Below are 26,076 nucleotides of genomic sequence, written 5' to 3'. Positions count from 1 at the left end.
ATTTCATTGATATCTATTCAGTGTTTGCTTAACACGTTATTTCGACGTTTCCTTTGCGGTTTACTCGAAAAAGGATACCAAAGTTGGCTTTGAACAGAAGCTTCCTCCCAATAAGGTCGTTGGTCAACAGAACACAACGTCGTAACATACTCTTCTTATATACCCAACCTGACAAGATCCACCGTGCTATACACTGAGTATCCAGCAACTCTTATGGCTAGTTGATATCGATATCAACCACCTAACCAACAAAGCAGCGTTCTTTCGCGGCCGGAACATTGCTGGCATGGATTTTTTTCTCTTTTAAAAAGAGCGCTCGTAGGGAAATCCTAAGACCTCGTAAGGAGCTCTGGTGAGACAGCAGCGACACGCAGGAAAGAGAAGTCGATGTTAGGGAATTCTAGTACCCAAGAGTCTCCGAACAGGCTTCGGGTACCACGTGCCCCCTGTAGGTGGCGCCAGTACACGGCGCCAGCGCTTTCCGTTTCTGTGTCGAAAGCTAAGCTGACGTCGTCCAGACCCAAGGCTGTATGGTCGTTGTGCTGCTGCGACATCGTTAAATTTCAGCACAGTGGCAAATTCGTGACAAATTCAGACAATCGATCTGAGCTTGTCAACGCGGTCCCCGTTTCAAGTGGGAGAAAAAATAAACGAGCTCGTCGAAGAACCGCGACGAGCAGCGAGAGTGTTTCAGCGGCGTAGGAGTTAGTAAACAACGACATCGCCGTTTGCGATTCCCCGTCGCGGGCTTCGGCAACGCCCACCCGGCGCATTGGAAAAGGGCGCCAACCGCAACCGTGCTTTCCTGCTTCGCGCTGATTGGGCCAGTGACAACGTTTCAACATCGCTGCGAGGACATCACTGTCAGGTGTGCTTCTTCTCTCGCTGTCAGAGCCCTTAATGTGATGTCTCTGAACACTTCATATTTCGGCGTCTCAGCGGACAACGGCAGCTATTCGCTGTTATACAGGCGTCCAAGCATATCTAATCGTACAGAGGTAGGTCAGTAATTCGTAGTCAGAGAAGATAAAACAAGGCTACTTAACTAGCGAACCGTAAGTGGCACACCTTTCACTTAAGCAGTGATTATTACATACGCTGCTAGATTGTATCCTCTACAGTTAAATTGAAAGAATTTGACGTACCTATTCTGGGGCTAATACGATTTCCCTACAGTCCCAAGCATGCAGAAGTACTCAGTTCGCATGATATAAGTTGATCAAGCGTGTAGACAAGCGCGGTGGGTCTTTCTATGAACAAAAAAAACTAGAGTATGTTGAGTATCAACTTTCGCGGTTGCATGTGTATTTACCGTAATGCATATTTGTGCCATAAGTGGCGTTTATTTGTACTACGACACTCTTACACACTGCTCTCGGTCGCACTTCTTGCTCTCTACCAGCAGGAAAAACACAGTGTCGTGTTAATTGAATTGGTTTACTTCAGCACACATGTCACCGACAGATCTCGGCAGACACATCGGTGGTGAACAAATCGGGCCAACAGAAATTCTGGCGCCCCGATTCACAACCCCCTGCGGCCGGGTTTAATTTTCTTTACTATTTTGCACTTTCTTTTGTCGCGAGCACAAGTATAAATAGGCGTAAAATTCATCCTCATTATCATCAGCCTATATATGCACACTGGCCTCCCCTAGCGATGTCAAATTACCCATGTCTTGTGCCAGCTGACCTCATCTTATGCCTGCGAATTTCCAATTTCATCGCACCACCATCCTCAACTGCACTTCCCTTCCCTTGGTAACCACTTTGTTAATCGCATAGACCATCATAGACCATCTGCTCTATGCATTACATGGCTCGGTGAACTCCATTTCTAGCACTGAACGTCAACTAAGGAAATATCAGTTCCTCGTACCTTCTCTAACCGACACCGCTGCATTCCTGTGTCTTAACCTTAAGCTTATATATTTTTTTTTCGTTTCATCGCCGGTTGCGCGATACTTATAGTCGTGTACAACTTCAGATGTCAGCTGCATTTGCTCCTCAAAGGCGGTTGCACACAAGCCTCCACCAATGGGCACGCACTCTAGACTGACGTCATGAGTCGGACGGCCGGTGACGCCGCCGACGAAGTACATAGTAGCCCGCGCTTCGAACGGGTCTGAGTGGCGTCAGTGGGACTATTTCTTTAGTGGCGGAGGCAGTCGGATTCCGCGCTTCGGTAATCTGGGCGGCGCCTCTCCTGCCTTTTTAAGTTGTACCCGACTATAGTTGCTTTTGAGCTCTCTTTGTTGTTTTTTCTGAGCTTCCAGGTTTCTGTTCCATAGTTTAGTACAGGTAGAATGCATCCATTCTACGTATTTCTTTTCAATGATAACGCTAACTTACCGATAGTTACTTGGAAATGCCTTCCGTATGCGCTTCAATTCACTCCCCCCTCCCTTTCTTTCTTCTGGGAGTATCCTTCTGTGACTAATGTACTTTTGCACAGCTTGTAGAGGCTTACTATAAATCGCGAATTTTTTTTCTCTTCTCAAGCTACTGCTTATTCATTTATTCTTCTGCGTATTAACCCCTCTTCCAAACTGATACCTACTATGAAACAAACAAAATAACCTCTCTGTAATTTACTTTATTTCAACGAGTGCCAGCTTCTTTCTAAGCGAGACACGAACATAAAGAATATGAGACGACATCGATCGATGGACGGGCAAGATGCCAGCGCTCTGTCGGGGTTTTCGACCTCAGACAGAACCAGAACGGCCTGCCGACGTCCACTCGCTCTGATGTCTCATACATATTTCACAATAGAGATGAACTGGTTCAAGAGCAAGCGCGTGTCGGTCATTATAAACGCGAGACTTGCGTCATCAGTGCGCTGATTGCCAGTACAAGTTGCCTATGTCAAATCTCGGGTAAAAGCATTCTTTCTGTTCAGCACTTGATGTCTGAAGCAGTCACTTGAAGTCACTTGAAGTAGTCTGTTCAGCACTTCAAGTTTGAAGTTTGAACATGTGCCTGTTTCTGAAATATCTATGAGGCTGATGAAACTTTCATGTCTGAGAATACATCTGTGAACTCACGCATTGCGCAAGCACCATTATTTTCCACGTAAATTCGCACGAGAACGTGTCGCGCGCCTACTCAAATGGCTAGAGAAGGCGTGCACGAGCTGCTCTTCGCAAAGTTCGCAACAAGCATCCGCTTAGTGTTCAGCAAGGTAATCAGCTAAGTCAGGCCCCCATATGACTTCAGCTATAGTTAGTGTTTCGTATGGGGGAATTAGGGACATGCCTGCTACCTGAAGCAAAGTGCCAGCGACGCATTCCGCCAGCTTCTGACAATAGCGAATACAACCATTCAATGCTATTAGCACTTCTTTCGAAGTCAGTGCCACGCCTGTTTATTGGCACTGACACCAAGCACACTTAATTTCTATCATGTATTCAGTGCTGCAGTGAATTTCGTAATTTCTTGTTGCCTTCGCGTTTACTGCTGCTTCACTGCATAACGCTTGCGTTCATCATTCTCGGCCTATTTAGGAGTCACATGGACAAACTTCCGTTAGCGTGGTTCGCCCGCATTACAGGACTCTCAAAAACTATTTCACTTCCGTGCAGGCATTTCAAGCATGGCCGTCAACAAGCTTGGAGATTCTGTCCTCAATTTCGCCGTGGACTTGTACAACCAGCTGTCGGCAAAGGGCAGCCATAAAAGTAACATCTTTTTTTCGCCGTTCAGCATCTCGGCTGCTCTTTCAATGGCTCTTGGAGGTGCACGGAACAAAACAGCCAAAGAAATGTCTGATGTCCTTCGAGTCGACGGTGAACAGATACACAAACATTTTTCTGACTTTCTCGCCAAACTACCATCCTACGCTGCCGACGTGAAGCTCCACATCGCCAACCGAATGTACTGCGAACAGACGTTTCCACTCTTGGACAGTTACCTGGCTCTTTTGCGCGACAGCTATCACGCTACTATCGAATCAGTTGACTTCAGGAACGACCACGAGAACGTTCGGCAGCAAGTCAACGCTTGGGTCGAACGAGCCACAGAATCCAAGATAAGAGATCTACTTCCCGGAAGCAGCGTGAATGATTTGACTATCCTGATCCTGGTGAACGCCATCTACTTTAAGGGCCTTTGGGAGTCACAGTTCAACCCTGATGCTACTCATCGTTCCGATTTCCACCTGGACTCCGAAAGCAAGAAACAGGTTGACATTATGTACCACAACGACCGTTATAGCATGGCCAGCAGCGAGGAGCTCGGTGTCACGGCCCTAGAAATACCATACCGAGGCGGCAAGACTTCCATGGTCGTGCTTCTGCCCAACGAGGTCGAAGGACTGTCCAACCTTGAGGAGCTGTTGACGGCTTCGAAGCTCGCGAAGCTGCTGAAAAACATCGGCGGCTTTTTCGACGTTAAGCTGTATCTGCCGAAGTTCAAACTAGAACAGGCGATCGGTCTGAAGGGAATGTTGCAAGACATGGGAATCAATGACTTCTTCTCATCGGAAGCCGACTTGTCCGCTATCAGCGGGAAGGAAAATCTGTCCGCTTCTGATGTGGTTCACAAGGCGTTCGTGGAAGTAAATGAAGAGGGCACCGAAGCCGCGGCTGCTACAGCAGTAATGGTGGCCTGCTGCTTTTCCTCTATGCCACCAAAGACCTACAAGTTTGTGGTGGATCGTCCATTTATGTTCCTCATTCGTACCTGCGACCCAGATGTCGTACTCTTCATGGGCTCCGTTCGCGACTTGTAAGTCAAACGCATAAAGGGCTTTTCTCTATTGTTGATAATTTTTATCAAGGTTACAAAAGGTGTGCCGATGCACTATTCCAGGGCATTCGAGATATTGCAGAAAAAAATACTGGAATAAAACGTGGTACGTTACTGAAACGCGTCTGCGGCTCTCATTTCACAGGCGGGACACAACATGTGTCCCTTCCTGATCTACTTTTATAATAATGTCCCATTGTTACCAAAAACACACAACACGTTTCTTGACGTCCCGTAAAAATGGCTGTGGTAAAATCCTTTAGTCCATTCTTCCTATTACATAGAAAAATTCACAGGGCATCTTATGTTATAACTAAGACGACTTGAAGGCGAAAGCCCAAGTGCCGATGCATTAAAGACTGACCCCCTTAATTCGCTTAGTCTAATTCGCTTAGTCATCCTCTTAATTCGCTTACTCATAGAAGACTATGACGACGGTGGCCCGCACACCACCAAAATTGTTACGTGATCGTTTGCACATACGTAAGACACGATGCAGGGTTGGTGTAGTAGGTCACTTAGAAATCTGAGGTCAATCCGAGCATTACTTGACGTGTTTTTACTTTGCTTACTGATAGAATACGATGACGATGGTGACCCGCACAACATCAAAATTATGTACACACCATTTGCATATATGTAAGACATGATCGTGTCTTTACTGCTTGCACCGTCGGACATTTTTGAACGATTTTGCGTCGACGACACGGTTTTCGCTCAAGAACGTTGAAGGTTGACTGAACGATGGGATATTTAAGGATTTCGCCTTAATAAGCTATACTTAAATGCTTCGAATTACCTATGGTATTAATTTATGCGCGAAAAACACGCCATGTGTAATTTTCGTACAGCCTTCGGGATGTTCCATTGCCCAGGGTCGATGAAATGAAAAATATCGGTGTGTATACTTCGACATAACGCTAAGCTTCTCTTGAAACGTTAAATAATGCCACCTGATGTTTTGAGCCAGTAAATGATCAGCATTGCGTGCCCAGCAAGAACGGTGAAGAAGATGACGAAATCGAAGATCCCGCGCCAGCTGGAGAACCGTCCTTTCGTGTCTGGCATTCTTCGTGTCTGGCTGCTAGTGCTGTTGATTGCTCTTGCCTTAGCGTGTGACAAACTGGTGGAGGTTCGGGGTAATCTAATCTATGCACCAAACCTCTCCGAGCAGCAGGAGCTCCAGTCCTGTACCGGTGGTTACGCCTGTACACCGCGCCAGCAGAAGGATCCGTAGACAACCCCCTGAGTTTAGACTCCTCCCAGAGACAATGGCAGCTCCGACCACCCCAACCGGTATGGAAGGCACTACGCCGATGCATTGTACGCTACTTAGTCCGCGAACGCCGAATCCCTTCCCCGGTGCCATGCATGAGGATGTTGCGTGAAGATTGGCTGGTGCACTATGAACGTGTTGCCTCGTACAAGTGGAACGACGCAGACAAACTGAAAAAAGTTGTCGCAGTTTCACCTGAAAGGCGAAGCATCAATTGCGATAGCAGACTTGTAGAGAGCTATACGGAGTAATGATATTAGCTTTATCAGCTGTATAAACTTGGACATGCACCAGCATCGGCAACACGCAGAACTGTTGTCGACGCCATCGGCGTTTTGCCCGCGTTCGCTCAAAATGCGTGCGGCGTTGGTGACTGTTGCCGAAGCCTCTGATATAAATAGGCACTTGGTGCCGCAGCTAAACGTCGCCTCCCTTCCCTCCCCCTCCCCCCCCCCCCTCCCCAACGGCCTCTCGCGCGTCGGAAGAAGGCGCGTTTGCTCTACATATATGGTGATTGTAAAGGAGAAAAGAGACGCCTACTTCTGCAGCCCTTAAGCGAGCACGGCGCAGAATGCGCGTTTGTTCTCCGCCGTGCGTTCACTCCCCGTGAAAGACGCGCACCTCGCGCCCTTTCACTCGCACATACAGCGTTCGGCGCGCGGCGACGATTTCATCTCCAAATGACGTCATACGGAACCTCACGGCGACGGCGATGGCGACAGCGACGGCAGAAATCTGCTTTTGAGTGTCCATATAATTGCTATCGCAATAAAACGTATATTTCAGCCTTAACGATGGCGCACGTGTTTGGTATGAGAACCGTGCAGATGCCCTAACTTCTTGGGAAGAATTCAAACGCCGTCTTTTTGAGACGTATGCGAGCCCTGATCGCTGAGAGCGAGCTGAGCGTGATCTCCAGTCCCGTATACAAATGCCGAATGAAGGTGTCGCAATGTACGTCGATGACATCACGCGTCTCTTTCGACGAGCCGACCCCAGCATGTCGGAAGAAAAGAAGGTGCGGTACCTGATGTGCGGAGTGAAAGAGCAGCTGTTCGGCGGTCTCGTGCGCAGTCCTCCAAAGACTGTGTCAGAATTTCTTTCCGAGGCCGTCACCATGGAACAGACCCTTCTGCAGCGGGCACCATCATACGAACGCCAAGTGAACGCTGTCTCACCTACGGACTTCTTCGGAGCTCTCGGGGGCCACGTCGATTTCTTTCGAGAGCTCATCCGGTCCGTTATCCGCGAAGAACTGCAGAAACTGTCGGTACCCTCACAGCCGGCGCTCAGCTCTTTGTCCAGCGTTGTCCGTGACGAAGTGCATCATGCGTTAAGACAACCACCCTTCAGCACAGAAGCTCAACCGCTAAGAACTGACAGCACCCGTATGTCATATTCGCAAGCTTTGCGGCAACCTGCCCTACCTTCCTTCCCGCTTCGCACCGCGTCTCCAGCCATACTACAGCCCGACCAAGCGGCCTCGTATTACCACCACCACCGACAGGCCCCAAGGAAATCAGACGTGTGGTGGGCACGTGATCGCCGTCCTCTTTGCTTTCACTGTGGCGAAGCTGGGCATGTCTACCGACAGTGCTCATATCGAGAGCTCGGACTACGCGGATTCTCGGCAAACTCGCCGCGACCTAGGTTCGGCCAGCGTCCTCCTGCAACTGAAGAATACGTTGCCCAGCAGCGCGGATCCTCATCAGCTCGACACCAGTCACGCTCCCCTTCGCCACGGCGATTTTCTCCGACTCGCCGTACGTATTCGAGCGTGGTGCAGGGTCGGTCACCCAGCCCGCGCCGGGAAAACTAACCACAGCGGCCTTCGGGGGCGAGGCCGCTCTGTCTGGACGTGCTCAAGGACCCCTGCTGATGCGTACGCGACCCGACGATACATCGACGACGACAGTACCTGCTGATTACAGACGACGAATTTCCTTGGACATTCCTGTATTGCTCGACGGTCGTGACGTGACTGCTTTAGTGGACACTGGAGCGGATTATTCAATAATCAGCGAAAAACTGGCCACCCTTCTGAAGAAAGTAACGACGCCTTGGGATCAAACGCCAGTTCGTACAGCTGGCGGGCACATCGTCACACCACTCGGCATGTGCACGGCACAAATACAGATTCGCGGCTCTACGTTTGTTGTCAGCTTGAGCATTCTCCCTCAGTGTTCTCGAGACCTAATCATCGGCATGGACTTTCTCAGGGAGCACGGAGCTATCATCGACATTCGACAACGCCTCGTCACTTTCTCGACAAAGAGCGCCGCTGCGACGACCAACACTGTCCACCCTCTAGCACCTCTTCGTGTCATCGACGACGCTGTCACGTTACCACCGCGTGCAAGTATCGTGCTTCAAGTGGCCTGTGACAGACTCTTACACGGTGAAGCGGTCGCAGAAAGCAATCACTCTCTCCTGCTTTCTCAAGGTGTTTGCGTAGCAAGAAGCCTTGTTGATCTCCATGATGGCCACTGTGACGTTCTTGTCACGAACTTCAGCTACGAACACCGCCACCTTTTCCCTGGTACTGTCATCGCCTACGCCGACCCGATCGCCGACGTCACTGAATGTATTGCTTCCCAGGCAGTCGGCACTACTGAAGCACCTCTACGCAACGTCGACATTAGTGCAACGCTTTCTGAAAACAACAAACAACCCCTGCGTGACCTGTTGCTCGAGTTCCACTCTTGCTTTGCACGGTCGTCGAAGATACGTCAAACGTTGATTACGAAACACCGTATCATCACCTATGACGACGCCCACCCCATGGATACGGCAGCAGCCTTATCGTGTTTCCCCGACCGAACGACATGCCATTCAAACGCAGGTAAAGGAAATGCTTCAAGACGGCGTAATACAGCCTTCATGCAGTCCCTGGTCGTCGCATGTCGTGCAAAACAACGTGCCCTTCGCACTCTTTGAATTGTTTGTCTTACATCGCACAACTTCCACTACTAGAGTATGCCTCTGTAGTTTGGGGCGGAACGCGCGTCTAATTCTCACCTCATTGAACACGTCCATAATAAATTTATATCTATCTTCAAGTACCGCTTCTGCCTCTCTGGCGACCATAATCCAGCTCGCCTAAATATACCTCAATTAACACCTCTAAAATCAAGACGTGATAAATCACGCCTTTTGATTCTGTATAATACGGTCAAATGGCAATATATACTGCCCAAAGCTTCTTGATCATGTACAATTTTTCGTGCCCTAAACATATATCTGGCAGCACTGCAGCATTTTGTGCGCGTTCTTGTTGCATTAGAGACTTCCTATGGCTCACTCTAAAAAAAACATACTTAGTACTCTGCCTGTATTGACGTATTTCAGAGTAGAGTTCCGGTGTTTTTTTATACCTGTAGATAATCACGTTGTGTAAATACGTCCCTTTAAGCCCGCCTCTTGGTTTTCTGTTTCCCTCTTTGTTTCTCTGTCTCACATTGTTTTGTCTTCCACATTTGCCTTCACTGTACATTTTGTCAGGCGCACTACATTTTAAGTGCACCAGTGCAAGGCTCCGGAGCTGTTCCTGGGCATTATAATAAATATTTGATGGATTTATTATTATTATTATTATTATTATTATTATTATTATTATTATTATTATTATTATTATTATTATTATTATTATTATTATTATTATTCGGTACGAAAACATATGCACATTTGACAGAGAGGCCAAGAAGGGAAGGGCTCAATAAAATAACACGTCATACCCGCGCCCAATCTTTCTTGTGCAACCCTCTCTCCACGAAACGCGTTGCGTTGTTTCGCGCTCCATATTACGCGTATTCTTACACTCGCCCCAAAAACGTTTGACAAATAGATGCTTTTCGATGCGCTCCCGTGGGCACCGCCCTACTTAATCACGTGGCGGCGCCTCCATTGCTTGCCTCAGCCGGCCTCCGCCCCGCTGCCTCAATTTACGATGGCAGCGCGTGACGCCTGCGCGGCATTCGTCGACAATGAGTGGGCAAAAGACAGAAGACGTCAGTCAAAGCTTCAGTTAAAAAGCAAATGTCGCATATCCATCCTCCCGGACTCCTAACGTCTTCTTGAAATGCTGCGAACACTGCCGTACACTGCGCGCACTAGAAGGCACGGTCAGACATTGCTTTCCAAGAAGCAGTTGTAGGTACTTTCAGCTGTGTAATAAATTAGGTTTACTGTCACTTGGAAATAATTTTCTTTTCTTATTATTTATTGACAATTGCTTCGAAGCCACAGGTTGTCTTGTTTTCGGTTCAGCAATGGTTTTTTTTTTTTTTTGCGATGTCATTACATTACTTATTTCCTACCTAAATCACTCGTGAATGTGCCAACTATGGTAGATTTGTTTAAGCCACAATCTGAGTTTATAACATTCGTGTTTTTTTTTTTTTGAAGTTTTGTTGTAGCTTACGGGAGAAACGTAATGTCGTTTGTCGCTCGTTGACTTTCCTGACTTGGAACGAAACGATCAGTAGATCAGTAACATTATTTTGGCGTGGGCTGGCAGGTTCATATTGGATCGTTGTGCTTGAAAGAGCGTGAACTACTTGGCGAGAGAAATGATCGTGAGCACAGACACAGCGCTGACTACCAACTGACGCTTGCTAAGAAAACACCGGCGTATTTATAGCATTTTTAAACACACGTGCACAAATGCGCGAGCATGCGAAGAATACCAAGTGTCATTTGTGGTTATCTAGGAATAATATGCTTGTTTTCAGCAGGGCGAGTGTATAAAAGTAAAAAATAAAATAACATATTACCAGTGCATGTAATTTCGTATGTGCACAAGCTCTCTCGTAATTTCAAGAATGTAGCTATAGCAGAGAAGAAGTAAACGTAGTTTTATTTTTCTGATCTCTGCCAGCTCTTCACTGAGTTCAATCTTACGCGTAAAGAAAGACAATCGGCGTGCTCCACCAGTCACGCAAAAAAATACACTAACTGCATCAAATGTAGTATATGAAATCTCGCTAAACTGTAGAAAAGCATACACAGGACAGACAGGACCATATTTTATTCACAGAGTCAGGCAACACCAACATCAAAATAAATACGGCAATGATTTAGCTGTTCATTGCAAAGACCGCGCTTGCCCACCTTTGTTCGATAAGACTATATGTTCGATAAGACCTATGAATCCACTGGATTATGGCTCCCCCATAGCTGAATGAGATTTTCGGTGTTTATCAGACGAACATTTTATAACGGTTCGACCTTTTTATGGGTGAAATGTTATGGTAAATTCAAAGGCATGATTCGCCCAAGTAGTTCAGCAGAGCAAATGTGTCAGTGTTGTGAGTCTGACATGTCATAACTCCTCCTGAGGAAAGATAAAGTTTTCTATTACTCAACTGCGTCGACCTGTGACATCATGAAGGAATAAGCACCAGTCGCCTTATATTTTTCTACTGAAAACAGATGAAGCTAGAAAGAAGAATTTGTTTACACAAAGGCAGAGAGGTAGGCCTTAGCTGTAGCCGTGCTCTGGCCTGCTACTTCCTACTTGGGAGAGGGGACAGCGTATGTGTAATTATGATTAATACAAGTTCGCATATACAGGAACATCGCGTTGCGGCATCTCTAAATCTGACATAAATGCCTCTGTTCATTTAACTTCAAGTCGCTATTGCTTAAAGCCGGCAACAAAAAGCCTCATTTTGCGAAGCAACTTCACAGAGTAAATAGCGACCCGCCGTGATTGCTCAGTGGCTATGGTGTTGGGCTGCTGAGCACGAGGTCGCGGGATCGAATCCCGGCCACGGCGGCCGCATTTCGATGGGGGCGAAATGCGAAAACACCCGTGTACTTAGATTTAGGTGCACGTTAAAGAACCCCAGGTGGTCTAAATTTCCGGAGTCCCCCACTACGGCGTGCCTCATAATCAGAACTGGTTTTGGCACGTAAAACCCCATAATTCATTCAGAGTAAATTGCGCAAGTAGAATTTTTACGACAGCATTAGTTGTGCACAAATTGCTGTGTCACTGTCGGTTCTCTTTGTCAACAAATGCGAAAATATTTACCGTTGTGGCATGAACTATAATAAAATAAATACAGTTGAATGGTTTGGAATCAAACTAAGCATTTAAGTTATCCTTAGGCTGAACTTGTTGCCTGTTGATTACCGCCCATCAAAGCTACACTGACCCCTTGTTCGGTTTGTGCCGCGTTATTCGCTGCTGATGCTTATGTCACGTGATCTCCTGCAATGTCCTTTAGAGCCTCGTATGAAATCTCTATAGTACCACTGGATCCCGCTTTCTCTGCGAGGCACTGGTTCCCACTGCAGGGTCAATATGGTTAGGTTACTTTCTGTTTGACTAGTACAGTAGTATGGCTAGACATCCTTCATAAAGTGCAGCTGGAGGTGACATTGATGACATGAGGCAACTAATCGAACCAGAACAGTCCCTAAATGACAACGCAAGAATTGGCAATAGAACTTTACTTTAGCGTAACCATTCTTCTGGTGTTGTAACATGCACTACAATGGCAACAAGAAAATTTATCTTAAGAAAACCAAGAAGAGCGCCCTGAGGCAACATTCTATCCGCCACCAATTCATCTGCACATCTATTCACATGTACAGCAGGACAACTTCGCGCCTTTACTGAAGAGTCATGTGCATAAACGGAAAACAGATGTTACCCGTCCCCTTGAACACAGTATCTGCAAATCAACAAAGCTATGCCGGAATCGGAGCCGGAACCATAACTTCGCCGCCGAAAGGTTCTTCTCTTTCGGCGGGTTTTACGTGCCGTAACCAGTTCTGATTATGAGGCACGCCGTAGTGGAGGGCTCCGGATTAATTTTGACCACCTGGGGTTCTTTAACGTGCACGACAACCCAAACACACGGGCGTTTTTGCATTTCGACTCCATCGAAATACGACCGCCGCGGCCGGGATTCGATCCCGCGATCTCGTGCTCAGCAGCGCAACGCCTTAGCCGGCTAGGCCACGGCGGTGGGTGCCGGCGAAAGGTCACACCCAGGTTCGTATTGTTTAGGGTGTTCTCGATAAAGATTGAATCAACTCAATAAAATCTACACGGCTTATTATTGCGACAGCAATTATATGGACACTCAAAAGCAGATTTCTGCCGTCGGCGTCGCCGTCGCCGTCGCCGTGAGGTTCCGTATGACGTCATTTGGAGAAGAAATCGTCGCCGCGCGCCGAACGCTGTATGTGCGAGTGAAAGGGCGCGAGGGGCGCGTCTTTCACGGGGAGTGAACGCACGGCGGAGAACAAACGCGCGTTCTGCGCCGTGCTCGCTTAAGGGCTGCAGAAGTAGGCGTCTCTGTTCTCCTTCCCAATCACCATGTATGTAGAGCAAACGCGCCTTCTTCCGACGAGCGAGAGGCCGTGGGGGAGGGGGAGGGAAGGGAGGCGACGTTTAGCTGCGGCACGCAGTGCCTATTTATATCAGAGGCTCCGGCAACAGTCACCAACGCCGCACGCATTATGAGCGAACGCGGGCAAAACGCCGATGGCGTCGACAACAGTTCTGCCTGTTGCCGATGCTGCTGCATGTCCAAGTTTATACAGCTGATAACGCTAATATCATTACTCCGTACAGCTCTCTACAAGTTTGCTATCGCAATTGATGCTTCGCCTTTCAGGTGAAACTGCGACAACTTTTTAACAACGCGCTCTTCCGTGAGGAGCCTGCCGAAAAATAATTAACAACCAGAGCATAGAATTGTAGGCATGATGAAAAGTAGGTTCAAAAATCTGGAAAAAAGCAGTGGGAAAGGAGCGCTCTATCCTTTTTGCCCCTGATTTTTCACGCTACTTTTCACGATGGCTACAGACCAACTAGCCCTGCAATGTATTTTGCTGGAATTGTAGCTTCTTACAAGTCTTGCGACCGTACGTCTAAAATAGTTCGAAATAAACGTCTTGCTCTAGGACGGGTGCACTTTCCGTACTGGCTGTGTACTGCAGACTTTGACTTTATGCCACAATGTTCTGCACAAATAGGCAGTAGAAAACTATACACTGAGCAGAATAGGCGGTGTGCAGGAGTTTCGCGATTAGTTACCGGTGCCCTCTATACATTCGGACCCTCGGTAGGCAGTTTACTATAATAGCCTCCCACCAATTAGAGTCTTGATCGAATGTCCGATAATAAACTTTTAACAGCGCAGATGTTTAAGCCAGCCGTAATTTGTGCGTGTGCCACGAAGTTATCTACACCAGCATTGGCTCGAGCGTCGTGGTCGTCTTCCACAGTTTAAGCCAGCCGTAATTTGTGCGTGTGGCACGAAACTGCCGCGCCGTAGCCATGGCAACCAGGCGACGCCACGAAGACACCGCTCCGCCGAGCACCCGCCAGCTGCGCGCATGCGCCGTGACGTCATCCTGGCGCGTCTACGCTCGCCGCCCGAGAGAAATAAATAAACAAAACAAAATGAACGTTAACGTCAAGGCAGGAGTCGAACCCGGGTACCCAGGATCAGAACGTGAGCGTCATAACCACTGTGCTATACACCTCCGCCCCAGAACGTGCATTTATGGGCGATTGCAACGCAACTTCATTTGGGAGAGAGTAAGAGAAAACTAGAGCGAGAGAGAGAAAGAAAGAGAAAGGAGAGAGCGAGAATGAAAGAGCAAGAAGGAGAGACAGAGAAAGACGGAGATAAAGAGGAAAAGAGATAGAGAAATAAAGAGAGAGAGAGAGTTAACCTAAGTACAACCAAGACACGCAATCAATCGGCCAGCTTCGCTGTGTCTTGAGCTTTGCGTGGCCTAGTGCAAGCTTTCGCCTTTTTTTTTTTTTTTTTCATATAACTGAAGTCATCCGACTCAGACTGCTTTCCTGGAAATAATTCCCCAAGGTATTTCACGTCATTTGACATCAGCTGTTGCTTATGCTCTTGTCTGTTGCCGCAAAACATGAACTGCGTTTACCAATGTACCATCAATATTACTGCCGTCTCGTCAAAAATATTTATATCTCCACTTTTCTGAAGACGTTGCGATAATGTACTTCTGATAGGACGACTACTTTAGAGGCACTATTTTGGTTGGTTGCCGCCATTCAACAATGACAATTTTCTTGCAGGTGCCCGAAAACATGGAGGCCCAACAGTTCGGAGAGCCACTCGTCAACTTCTCAGTCGACCTGTACAGGCAACTCCTCACGAAAAAGCACCAAAGAGAAAACATTTTCTTCTCTCCATTCAGCATCTTTGTGGCACTCTCCATGTCTCTGGCAGGGGCACGAGGTAACACTGCTAGGCAGCTCGCCAAAGTTCTACACGTCAACAGCGAAGAGATTCACACGCACTTCTCACAATTTCTTTCTAAGCTGGACGGCTTTGCACCCGACGTAAAGCTTAGCGTGGTCAACCGAATGTACTGTGAACAGTCGTTTCCAGTCTTGGACACCTACCTCTCATTCTAAGTTATTGTTATGACACCACCGTGGAGTCCGTCGACTTCAAGAACAACTACGAGAAGGTACGAGGCCAGATAAACGCCTGGGTTGAACATGTCACAGAATCAAAGATCAAGGACATTTTGCCCGACGGGAGCGTGAATGATCTGACCATCCAGGTCCTTGTTAACGCCATCTATTTTAAAGGCCTCTGGAACTCTGGGTTCGATGCCGATTCAACGCGCCCTATGTGTTTTCATCTCGATTCGAAGAAAAAAAGAATAGTAGACATGATGCACCAGAAAAACGATTTCATGATTGGTAGAAGCGATGAGCTCAGGGCAAGTGCTTTGGAAATACCGTACCGTGGCGGCAAGGCCTCCATGGTCGTTCTTCTTCCCGACAGCTACGATGGACTGTCCAAACTTGAGAAGCGATTGAACGCCGAGAAACTTCTTCGGCTCTTCAGAAATCTTCACCCTCGCTCCAGGATCGATCTCTTCCTCCCGAAATTCAAGCTGGCACATTCTATAAAGCTTAAAAAAACATCGATTGCCTTGGGAGTGAAAGATCTCTTCACGCCGGCTGCTGACCTCACTGGTATCAGTGCTAGTGGAAAGCTCTTGACCTCGCAAGTGTTCCACGAGGCCTACGTGGAGGTCAACGAAGAAGGCATGGAAGCTGCCGCTGCGACAGCTGTGACCCGTGTGCTCTGCTGTGCTTCTCCGCAATTTAACATAAACCGACCGTTCATGTTCGTCATATGCAGCCTTGATCCGGAAGCTATACTTTTTATGGGTTCCATTCGTGACCTTGGAAAGAAGTAGTGGTGATCCCAGAGGCTTAATATTATGCCTGTGGGCATAGTGACTGTCCATAGAAGCGATAGCCCAATTAGTGTTGCCCCTTTGTGCACGGATACACCTACTGCAGGTTGCTGTTGTAGCGGTCTGCTTGTAGTCTACTGCAGTAGTATGACGTATTTGTTGTTTAGCTCAATTCAGGCCAAATTTATGCACCATATAAACCGAAATATAGGTCGAGACATTTTTCCCTAAAACAGTAGGTAAACTCGGCCCTTGGTTTAATAGCAATCGTTAAAGAACATTGTGAGTCGTCGTGTGGACAAGTCAAGGTCAGGGGTTGACCTTTATTCCGAGCCAACCTATATCCTGATTATGCGGTACTATGTAAACGTTCTGATCCTACGCAATTTTTCGTGTTTCTAGTCGTTGTAATATTACACCGACTTTATTCTCGGGTTGTGCTGGTAAATTGTTAGATACTCTCGCGGACCTGGTATTCCGTTATTTAGAACCAGTCTAAGTGATCTTTCCCACCAAAATTCTGCGGTTAACTGTGAGGCTTCAGCGACAAAAACATCTCACACGAAAGTTCAAAAACAGATTCTTCGTAAGAAGGCAGAAGCAGCCAGCCAGACTAATCTTGACAAACTGGTTACATCGCACAAACTGGCCTTTAAGTTCCTCATACTTCCCGAATAAAAAAAAAAAGTGGCATACCTTACACGTTGCGAGTGTCCTGCATTCGAACACCAGAGGGCGCAAGAGCATAAAATTTGAGGCATTACGCATTACGCAGGGATACAGCAGGTAAGCCTATTTGAAACAGTTACAACTCCTTCCCTTTATGCGTTACGTTTAAGTACTACATTCACTTTATGTGGCACTTGAAAGGGCTCTTGAAACCATCGTTTAGGCATAAGGTGTAACCTTCTGTCAAGATAACAATAACGTTCGAATATTGAAAAGGTGACAGGTAACCGTTTCGTGGTCACATGGAAACAACCATACAGTGGTTTCGTCTAAGAGGAGATGGGTATACTAGGCCTCAATCGAAAAGTAATTTGAGCGTAACTTTGTAAATTTAAGGTAACTGCATTGTAATTACCCTGCATTTAAGAGACTGTAACTGTTCAAGCTGTACTTATTCTCTAGAAACGCACTTAATATCCTGCAAGAATTTTGCGTTGACGCTTACTTTGTCACGTGGGCTTATGACATAACCTACATCTGAGGAAGCTTCGAAGCAAAAACAGTCCTATATACATAGACAGAAACGGAAAGATTGTTTTGCTCGCAACCCACTGCACTGAACTTTAGAAAGTTGTTAGAAAAAAAAAAGCTAGAATCTACCGGCCTTGTGAGAAGTTAGAACATTGGGCTGGAGCATTGGAAGCCATCGGTTCTTTCCCAAGACAGCTGAAAATATGAGAGTTAAGCTGAATCTGAAGCACTCGGCATTAAAAGCAATATCAAAATTCTGTAAAACTAAATTTTGCGAGACATAACGCGTGCAAAATTGACTGCTCTGGTTTATACCAACCAATTGTAAGTAGAACACTTACAAAATCACCGTTAACAAAAGAACACTCCCACGTAAACTGAGAATGCACCATATATGTCTGCTTCAGACTCTAGGAGATGCATATTACAGAATTCTGATACTGTTTTTGGATAAGAGTTACAGAGTGATAAAGTTTCTCCTTATTTTCATTGATCAATTTTCGACAATTTTAAGGCGAAAGCCTTACGTGGCTCGTTACAACAGCTCATACCCGAAAAATGCAAGAAAAAAGGCGAGTAGTGTAGTGATACAAAAAAGCAGACGAGTGAAATAAAGAATATCATCATCAGCAATGGTACATAACCGAAAGAATATGATGCAAAATTATCATCATCAGGAATTGCTCATACCCCCGCAAGCATGTAAAGATGCAATGGATGAGTATTATTGAAGGAACGAAAGAAAGAAAGAAAGAACGAATAAAATAAAGAAAGAACGAAAGAAGGAACGAAGGAAAAAGGAAAAAAGAATGAAAGATGGACAGAGATAACGAAAGAAATATCCTTAGGTAGTGCATTATGTTCTCGCATGTGTCGCTGAGGAGGTTGACCTACAACGCCATACGTTTACTTCACACTGCGGCTTGTTATGTCTTGCGAGACGGACCCCTATGATTATATAACTTAATCCATTAGCACGTGTGCAGCAGGCTTTCGCCTTCTCGTGTTAGAGGAGGGTAACATGCTGTGGAATTTTTTTTTTTAGAGTACTGAGGTCCAAATAAAAATAAATCATAATTCTGCTTCCTAAATGCCGTAGAACTTTGCTCTCGCTCTCTTTCTCAAATGCAACGAATATCATTCATATCTGCTCAGTGTTAGTTTAACACGTCATTTTCGCGTTTCAGGTTTACTTGAAAAAGGGTATCAAGCTTGCCTACGAACAGAAGCTTCCTCCCAATGAGGACGTTTGTCAAAAGAACACGAAGTCCTAACAAACTACGTTATATATACCACACTGACAAGATCCACGTTGCTACCCTGAGCATCCAGCCATAATTATATCGATATCAACCCCTTAACCAACAGCAGCAGCGTTCTTTAGCTGCCGGAACATTGCTGGCAGTTGTCTCAGTTTTCTCAGTTCAAAAAGAGCGCTCTATAGGGACATCCAAGATTTCATAGAGAGTTCTGGTGGGACAGCGCCGACAGTCAGACAACAGGTCGATGCTAGAGAATTCCGGTACCCAGAAGTATCCGAACAGGCTTCTGATACCACGTGTCCCCTACAGGTGGCGCCAGTGCACGGCGCCGGCGCTTTCCGTTTCTGCGTCGAAAGCTCAGCTGACGTCGCCCAAACCCAAGGCTGTCCGGTCGTTGTACCACTACTACATCGTTTATTTACAACACAGTGGCGAAGTGACAAACTCAGACAATCGATCTGAGCTTGTCAACGCGGTCTCCGTTTCAAGTGGGGAAAAAGAAACGAGCTCGTTGAAGAACCGTGACGAGCTGCGAGAGTGTTTCAGCGGCGAAGGAGTTTGTAAACAACATCACCGTTTGCACCTCCCCGTCGTGGGCTTCGGCAGCGCCCACCCGACGTATTGGCGAAGGTGCCAACAGTGACCGTGCTTTCCTACTTCGCGCTGATTGGGCCAGCGACTACGTTTGATCATCGCTGCGAGGACCACTGTCAGGTGTGCTTCTTCTCTCGCTGTCAGAGCCCTTAATGTGAAGTCTCTGAACACTTTATATTTCGGTGTCTCAACGAACAACGGCACCTATTCGCTCTTATACGGGCGTCCAAGCATATCTAACTGTACAGAGGTAGGTCAATAATTCGTAGTGAGATAAGATAAATGAAGGCTACTTAACTGGCATACCGTAAGGGGCAGAACATTTACTTAAACAGTAATTACTACTCGTACGTATATAAGTTGTGAAATTGCATCTTCTACAGTTCTTTCACGTACTTATTTGGGCTAATACGATTTCGCTACAGTCCCAAGCATGTACTCAGTTCACACGATACAGGTTGATCAAGCGCGTACACAAGCGCGGTGGGTCTCTACTAAAAAAAAAATTAAGTATGTTGACTCACAACATTCGCGGTTGCATGTGTATTTGCCGTAATGCATATCTGTGCCATAGGTGACGTTTATTCGTACTACAATACTCTTACATACTTATCTCGGCCGCATTTCTTGCTGTCTACCAGCATAAAAAGACACAGTGTCGTTAATTGAATTGTTTTACTTCAGCACACATGTCACCGACATGCAGATCTCAGCTGTTCTGGGGCCCAGATTCACTAGCCCCTGTGGCCGGGTTTTATTATTTTTTTTTTACTATCTTGCATTTTCTTTTCTGGCGAATACAAGTAAAACTAGGGGTAAAATTCGTCATCATTATTATCATGCCTATTTATGTCCACTGCAAGAGAGAGAGCGAGAATAAACATCTTTAATATGTAAATGCAGCTTTGGAGAGGCGTCCTCATTCCAGAATGCCTTGAGCTCGGGTCGCGTCCTGGGCCCTCGCAATCAGCCGTTGCTGATCTTCGAGGTCGGAGCTGGCCAAGGCTCTCTCCCAAAGCTCGTTGGTGTGGTAAGGGTTCGGAGGATTGAGTGGTGCCTCTCAGCAACCCCCTACTATGTGCCTGAGGGACCCGGACTCTGAGCAGAAGCGGCATTGCGGAGAGAATTGTGTAGGGGCTATGAGGTGGTTTCTGGTTGGGTGGGGGAGTGTATGAACCTGTAGATCTCGGAAGAATCGCTCCTGCTCTCTAGGTAGTGACTTGTGTGGGGGTGCATGTGTTCTGCGGGTTAGCTTGTAGTGTTGTGTGATGTCTTGGTATGAGACTAGAGGGTGCATACGCTCCGGTTCAGATTCCTCGGCGTCGGCTCGGTGGGTCAAATCTCGAGCCACGTGGTTGACGACCTCGTTAGATGAAACCCTCTCCCAGCGATGTCAAATTACCCGTGTCTTGTGCTTTGCCAGCTGACCTTCGTGCGAATTTATGCCTACGAATTTCCTCATTTCACCGCACCACCTTCTTCTCTGCCATCCTCTACTGCGCTTCCCGTCGCTTGGTACCCAATTTGTTACTACCATAGACCCTCATATACCATCAGCTCTAGGCATTACATGGCTTGGCCAACTCCATTTCTTGCACTTAATCGCAACTAAGGGAATATTATTTCCCCCTTTCTTCTCTAATCGACACCGCTGTCTTCCTGCGTCTCAACGTTAAGCTTATAATTTTTCGTTGAATCGCTCGTTTAGTACCGGTAAAATGCATGGATCGCACATATTTCTTTTCAAGGATAAAAGTAACTTACCGATAATTACTTGTAAATGTCTTCCACAGGCGCTTCAATTTCCTACCTCACCCCCCCCCCCCCCCCCCCCACTCACCCCCTTTTTTCTTCTGGGAGTTTCCTTCTGTGACTAATGTACCCTTGCACAGCTTGTACAGGCTTACTATCAATCACTAAGTTTTTGTCTCTTGCAAAGCTACTGACCATTAATTTAGTGTTCTGCTTATTAACACCTCCTTCAAACTGATGCCTATAAAAATAACAATCAAACCTATCGGTAACTTTTTTTATTTCAACGAGCGCTGGCTTCTTCCTGAGCCAGACGCGAACATAAAAAGAATGAGACGATATCGATCGTTGGACGGGCAAGTTGCCAGCGCGCTGTCAGGGTTTTCGACCTCAGATGGAGCCAGAACGCCCTGCCGACGAGCACTCGTTCTGATGTCGCATACCTATTTCACAATAAAGATGAAATGGTTCAAGAGATAGCGCGTGTCGGTCATTATAAACGCGAGACTTGCGTGGTCAGTGCGTTCATTGGCGGTACAAGTTGCTTGTGTCAAATCTCGGGTAATAGCATTCTTTCTCTGCTCTCCAGACGCGACGTGATCGTTTTCTTTACACACACACACACACACACACACACACACACACACACACACACACACGCACGCACACACGCACACGCACACACGCACATACATTGTGACACGCCTGTGTGTTAATAGTGACACCAATCCAAGAGTCGCTTCTTAAGAGGAAGCTTAAGCTAGGGGCCGCCTATCTAAATACATGTGGTAGGAGAAATTGGCTTTTTCGGCAACCACTGCACCACATTTGATGAAGTTTGTTGAATTAAAAAAAAATTCAAATCTAGTGACTGTTGGTTTCGATTCTTTTATTTAGGTTGTCAATGCTTTAAGAAAAATTGACAAAATTCGCAAATTTTAAGAAAACGAAACTATCATATTTACAACTGTGAGCCTAAGCAATGGAAAAGGATATCACAATTCTGTGAATTTCACCTAATAGTACATCTTAAGTGAACAAAGTTGATATGATATACATGGCTCTCAAATAGACCACTAACTTGTGAGTAGAAATTTTGCAAAAATATTCTAAAGAATGTAACGAATTCACGTAAGATTTAAATTGACATATCAAACTTCTCTGCTTCTCTAATGAATGCAGTTTACAGAACTGCAATACCTGCTCTAGGTGCAGAGCTACGAATTTGTCAACTTGTGCTGTGCTTCTATTTTTTTTTTTTTTTCGAAGTTAGCAATTCTTGAAAATTTCACTTTATAAATTCAGGCCGTAAATCGAAATTATGCTTCCAACAGTCACTAGAATTTAACTTTCTCTCTAAGATGCAACAAATTTCATTAAAATCGGCCCAGTGGTTATCTCAGAGACGCGTTTCTGCGTTTTACATGTACTCGAATGGGCGCCATCCGAGTTGGGCCCGAGCTAAAGCTTCCTCTTAATTTCTGTGATGTGTTCAGCACTCCAGTGAATTTCGTAATTTGTTGTTGTCTTCTCGTTTACTGCTGCTTCACTGCATAACGCTTGTGTTCATCGTTCTTGGCTTAGTTAGGAGCCACAGGGACAAATTTCGGCTAGCGTAGTACGTTCCCATAACAGGACTCTCAAACTATTTCACTTCCCTGCAGGCATTTCAAGCATGGCCGTCAGCAAGCTTGGAGACTCTGTCCTCAATTTCGCCGTGGACTTGTACAACCAGCTGTCGCCAAAGAGCAGCTATAAAGGGAACATATTTTTTTCGCCACTCAGCATCTCGGCTGCTCTTTCAATGGCTCTTGGAGGTGCACGGAACAAAACAGCCAAGGAAATGTCTGATGTGCTTCGAGTCGACGGCGAAAAGATACACAACCATTTTTCTGACTTTCTCTCGAAACTACCATCCTGCGCTGCTGACGTGAAGCTCCATATCGCCAACCGAATGTACTGCGAACAGACGTTCCCAGTCCTGGACAGCTACCTGGCGCTTTTACGCGACAGCTATGGCGCTACTATCGAATCTGTCGACTTCAGGAACGACCACGAGAACATTCGGCAGCAAGTCAACGCCTGGGTCGAACGAGCCACAGAATCCAAGATAAGAGATCTCCTTCCCGGAGGCAGCGTGAATGCTTTGACCTCTCTGATCCTGGTAAACGCAATCTACTTTAAAGGCCTTTGGGATTCACAGTTCAACCCTGATGCTACTCGTCGTTCCGATTTCCACCTGGACTCTAAAAGCAAGAAACAGGTTGACATGATGTACCAAAAGGACCATTATAGCATGGCGAGCAGCGAAGAACTCGGTATCATGGCCCTGGAAATACCATACCGAGGCGGCAAGACTTCCATGGTCGTGCTTCTGCCCAACGACGTCGAAGGACTGTCCAACCTTGAGGAGCTGTTGACGGCTTCGAAGCTCGCGAAGCTGCTGAAAAATATTGGCGGCTTTTTCGACGTTGAGCTGTATCTGCCGAAGTTCAAATTGGAACAGGCGATCGGTCTAAAGGGAATGTTGCAACAAATGGGAATCAATGATTTCTTCTCGTCGGAAGCCGACTTGTCCGCCATTAGCGAGAAGGAAAATCTGTCAGCTTCCGATGTGGTTCACAAGGCATTCGTGGAAGTAAATGAAGAGGGCACCGAAGCCGCGGCTGCTACAGCAGTAACGATGATGCGCTGCAGCTTGTCCCTTATGCCGCCAAAGACCTACAAGTTTGTTGTAGATCGGCCATTTATGTTCTTCATTCGTAGCTGCGACCCAGATGTCGTGCTCTTCATGGGCTCCGTTCGCGACTTGTAAGTTCAATGCATAAAAGGCGTTGAACCGTTGTTGAACATTATTGATGTAGCAAAAGGCTTGCTGATCTGCTATTCCAAGACATTCAAAAGATTACAAAACAAGAAATATTGGAATAAAACGTGTTACGTTACTGAAACGCGTCTGGGGCTCTCATTTCGCAGGCGGGACACACAACCTAGCACTTTCGTGACCCTGCGTTTATGATGATGTCCCATTGTTGCAAACAATCACATAACGCGCTTATGTAGTAAAAACATATGCGGTCAAATCTCTTAGACCATTCTTCATATTACAAAGATTAAGTTTTAAGTACATTTTGGAACTTTTTTACATTCAAGACGCGGAACGTAAGGCCTTTGTCGTCATGCCACTATGAGACTTCGTATGGCCGATAGCACTTGAAACGCATCCCCACTTGCCCGCCCGCTCAAGAGCCCTAAAACGTCTAGCGTCATCAAAGGCTTCAGCAGCATTGGCGGGCACAAAGGCCACTTACCCAAGTCCATCATTCGGCCGTGAGCAGCTGGACAGTGGTTGCAATAGTCGCCACGAATTCCGCTTGCTGCGGAGTCGCCCGGTGAACAAACGAACGACATAGCGCCGACAGTCGCAAAAAGGTTCGTTGCAGCTGCCGCGCAGCACAACCCACATGTCCCAGCTGCTTAGCTGCATTATCGAGTGCGCACACAAACCCAAAGACTTACAAATTGCGAACAAAGCAATTAAGAAACGCCGCCACAAAACAGCGTGGCTCACGCAAACGGTTTGGGCGGTTCGAACTGTAATGGTGCTCCGCAGGCGCCTTCTCGCCTTCCAGACTTCCCGGCGTGCAACACAGCCAAGCGCCAAGCAGCCAGGAATACTCACTCTCACAGCCGTGGCTGTTACTTTCACCCATGCTTTCACCCTTTCCTTGCATGACCTTTTCTGTTTTTTTACGCGAGTGAAGCGCCGGCGTTTGTCTGCGCATGCGCCTCTAGCGCATATCGGAGCGGCCGTCGTCTGATATTTTGAGAATCGCTCTATACTGTTCCTCGTTCCTTGCCTATACCCGCTGTTCTCATCTTAACTTGTTTTCGACTTCCTACCTCGATCGATATATTGGAAGTGCAGGCGCAATGTCACAAAACAGCGCGTCAAGTTGTGCTCTCGGCAACGCCTGGATCCGGTTACGAATTAAGTTTAAGGGGCTTTAGTTATGACCGCTGCTGCCCTCTCTGGCGCTGTCCTCCTCTGTCTGCATTTTTACAATAACTGCGACCGTTTTTCGCGCATTTCGTCTATATATGGAGTAGGGGACACAACAGCTCTATCGCAGCACGCCGCGAAATTACGTGTGATTTGAAAGAATTGCGATTCGCGAAGTAAATCATCTGGTGCCGCAGTGAGAAGAGGCTCGAATAGCACATGACCTCGTTTTACAAATCACTCAGGGACCGAATAATCATGTGCTTTAGCATATTGAGCCGCAAAATGCTATAATTGCATTGCATGTAACAACTTACTTCGACACAAGAGAAATCATACTTTTGATCACGCGTAAGTCTGCTTATGATTGCAACCCAGAACGACAGTACCAAGCAGACGCGATAGATTTTCAGCACTTGTGGTATATTAGAATCGGTCTTGCCGCCAACCACACCCGCGCTGCCACTGAAATATATATATTCCCTCACTTTAAGCAACAAACGTCCGCTCCATGTGCGCAGCTCCTGGCTTGTAGAAACATAGGTGACCACGTTGTTCATAGGTTACTGCACAAAGGGTACATTGCGCAATTTGTGATGGTAACCTTTAGATTGCTTGTATTTTGGGTGTTGTAACTTTTAGACCCCATAAAAATAGCGAAAACATGAAAATAAACCACTTGTAACCTTTATTTCATAAGTTACTCATGGCCAAAAGTTACTATATAGGTTACCGTGTCATGCTGTCACTAAATCGTGATTATGCCGCCGTTGTCATGTCATCGGCGTCATACACTCGTCGTCATCCCGTTGTCTTCATGCATTCGTCTTCTTCCCATTGTCCCATTGTCTTCATGCCTTCGGTCGTCATACCGCCTTCGTCGTTCTAGTGACGTAATTCCTTCTTCGTCATTCCCCTGCACTCAGTGCGTCGTCGTTATGCAGCCTTCGCGATGACGTCATGGCTTTGGGCGACACTGGCGAGCGAGTGTCATCGTACAGTGGGCCCCTCCCGGAGACAGCG

At 46.7% G+C, this 26,076-nt stretch overlaps 2 protein-coding genes across 11 annotated transcripts in view; both read left to right on the top strand.

Moving 5' to 3' along the window:
* The first annotated feature begins 474 nt into the window (after positions 1 to 474).
* Positions 475 to 26,076, top strand: part of LOC119458133 (leukocyte elastase inhibitor A) — a 45,842-nt gene continuing 20,240 nt past the window's right edge. Inside the window, exons 1-3 of one of the 10 annotated variants that reach the window (XM_049670771.1) lie at positions 717 to 868; positions 20,202 to 20,328; positions 22,715 to 24,005. In XM_049670771.1, coding sequence (XP_049526728.1) covers positions 22,726 to 23,865 — 1,140 coding nt within the window. In that variant the 5' untranslated portion in view covers positions 717 to 868; positions 20,202 to 20,328; positions 22,715 to 22,725 and the 3' untranslated portion in view covers positions 23,866 to 24,005. Of the gene's footprint in view, positions 869 to 3,583; positions 4,863 to 19,017; positions 19,419 to 20,201; positions 20,329 to 20,408; positions 20,429 to 22,714; positions 24,006 to 26,076 lie in introns of those variants that run through there. The other 9 variants (XM_049670772.1, XM_037719956.2, XM_049670764.1 and 6 more) reach the window with 9 other exon arrangements.
* On the top strand, positions 15,113 to 17,927 carry LOC119458917 (serpin B3-like). The gene is made up of 2 exons (XM_049670020.1): positions 15,113 to 15,263; positions 15,401 to 17,927. The coding sequence occupies exons 1-2, from the start codon at positions 15,113 to 15,115 to the stop codon at positions 16,240 to 16,242; spliced, it is 993 nt and encodes a 330-aa protein (XP_049525977.1). The 3' UTR covers positions 16,243 to 17,927.

The sequence above is a fragment of the Dermacentor silvarum genome, chromosome 7 (genome assembly GCF_013339745.2).
Source record: "Dermacentor silvarum isolate Dsil-2018 chromosome 7, BIME_Dsil_1.4, whole genome shotgun sequence".
Lineage (NCBI taxonomy): Eukaryota > Metazoa > Arthropoda > Arachnida > Ixodida > Ixodidae > Dermacentor > Dermacentor silvarum.
The sequence above is the reverse complement of the archived record's forward strand: the minus strand, read 5'-3'. Positions and strand labels throughout refer to the sequence as shown.

Bases quoted from the DNA above. Each gene is read 5' to 3' on its own strand.
- LOC119458917 (XM_049670020.1), top strand. From the start codon at position 15,113: ATGGAGGCCCAACAGTTCGGAGAGCCACTCGTCAACTTCTCAGTCGAC. The intron at 15,264-15,400 runs GTAACACTGCTA...CGAATGTACTGT, and splicing joins GTCTCTGGCAGGGGCACGAG to GAACAGTCGTTTCCAGTCTT.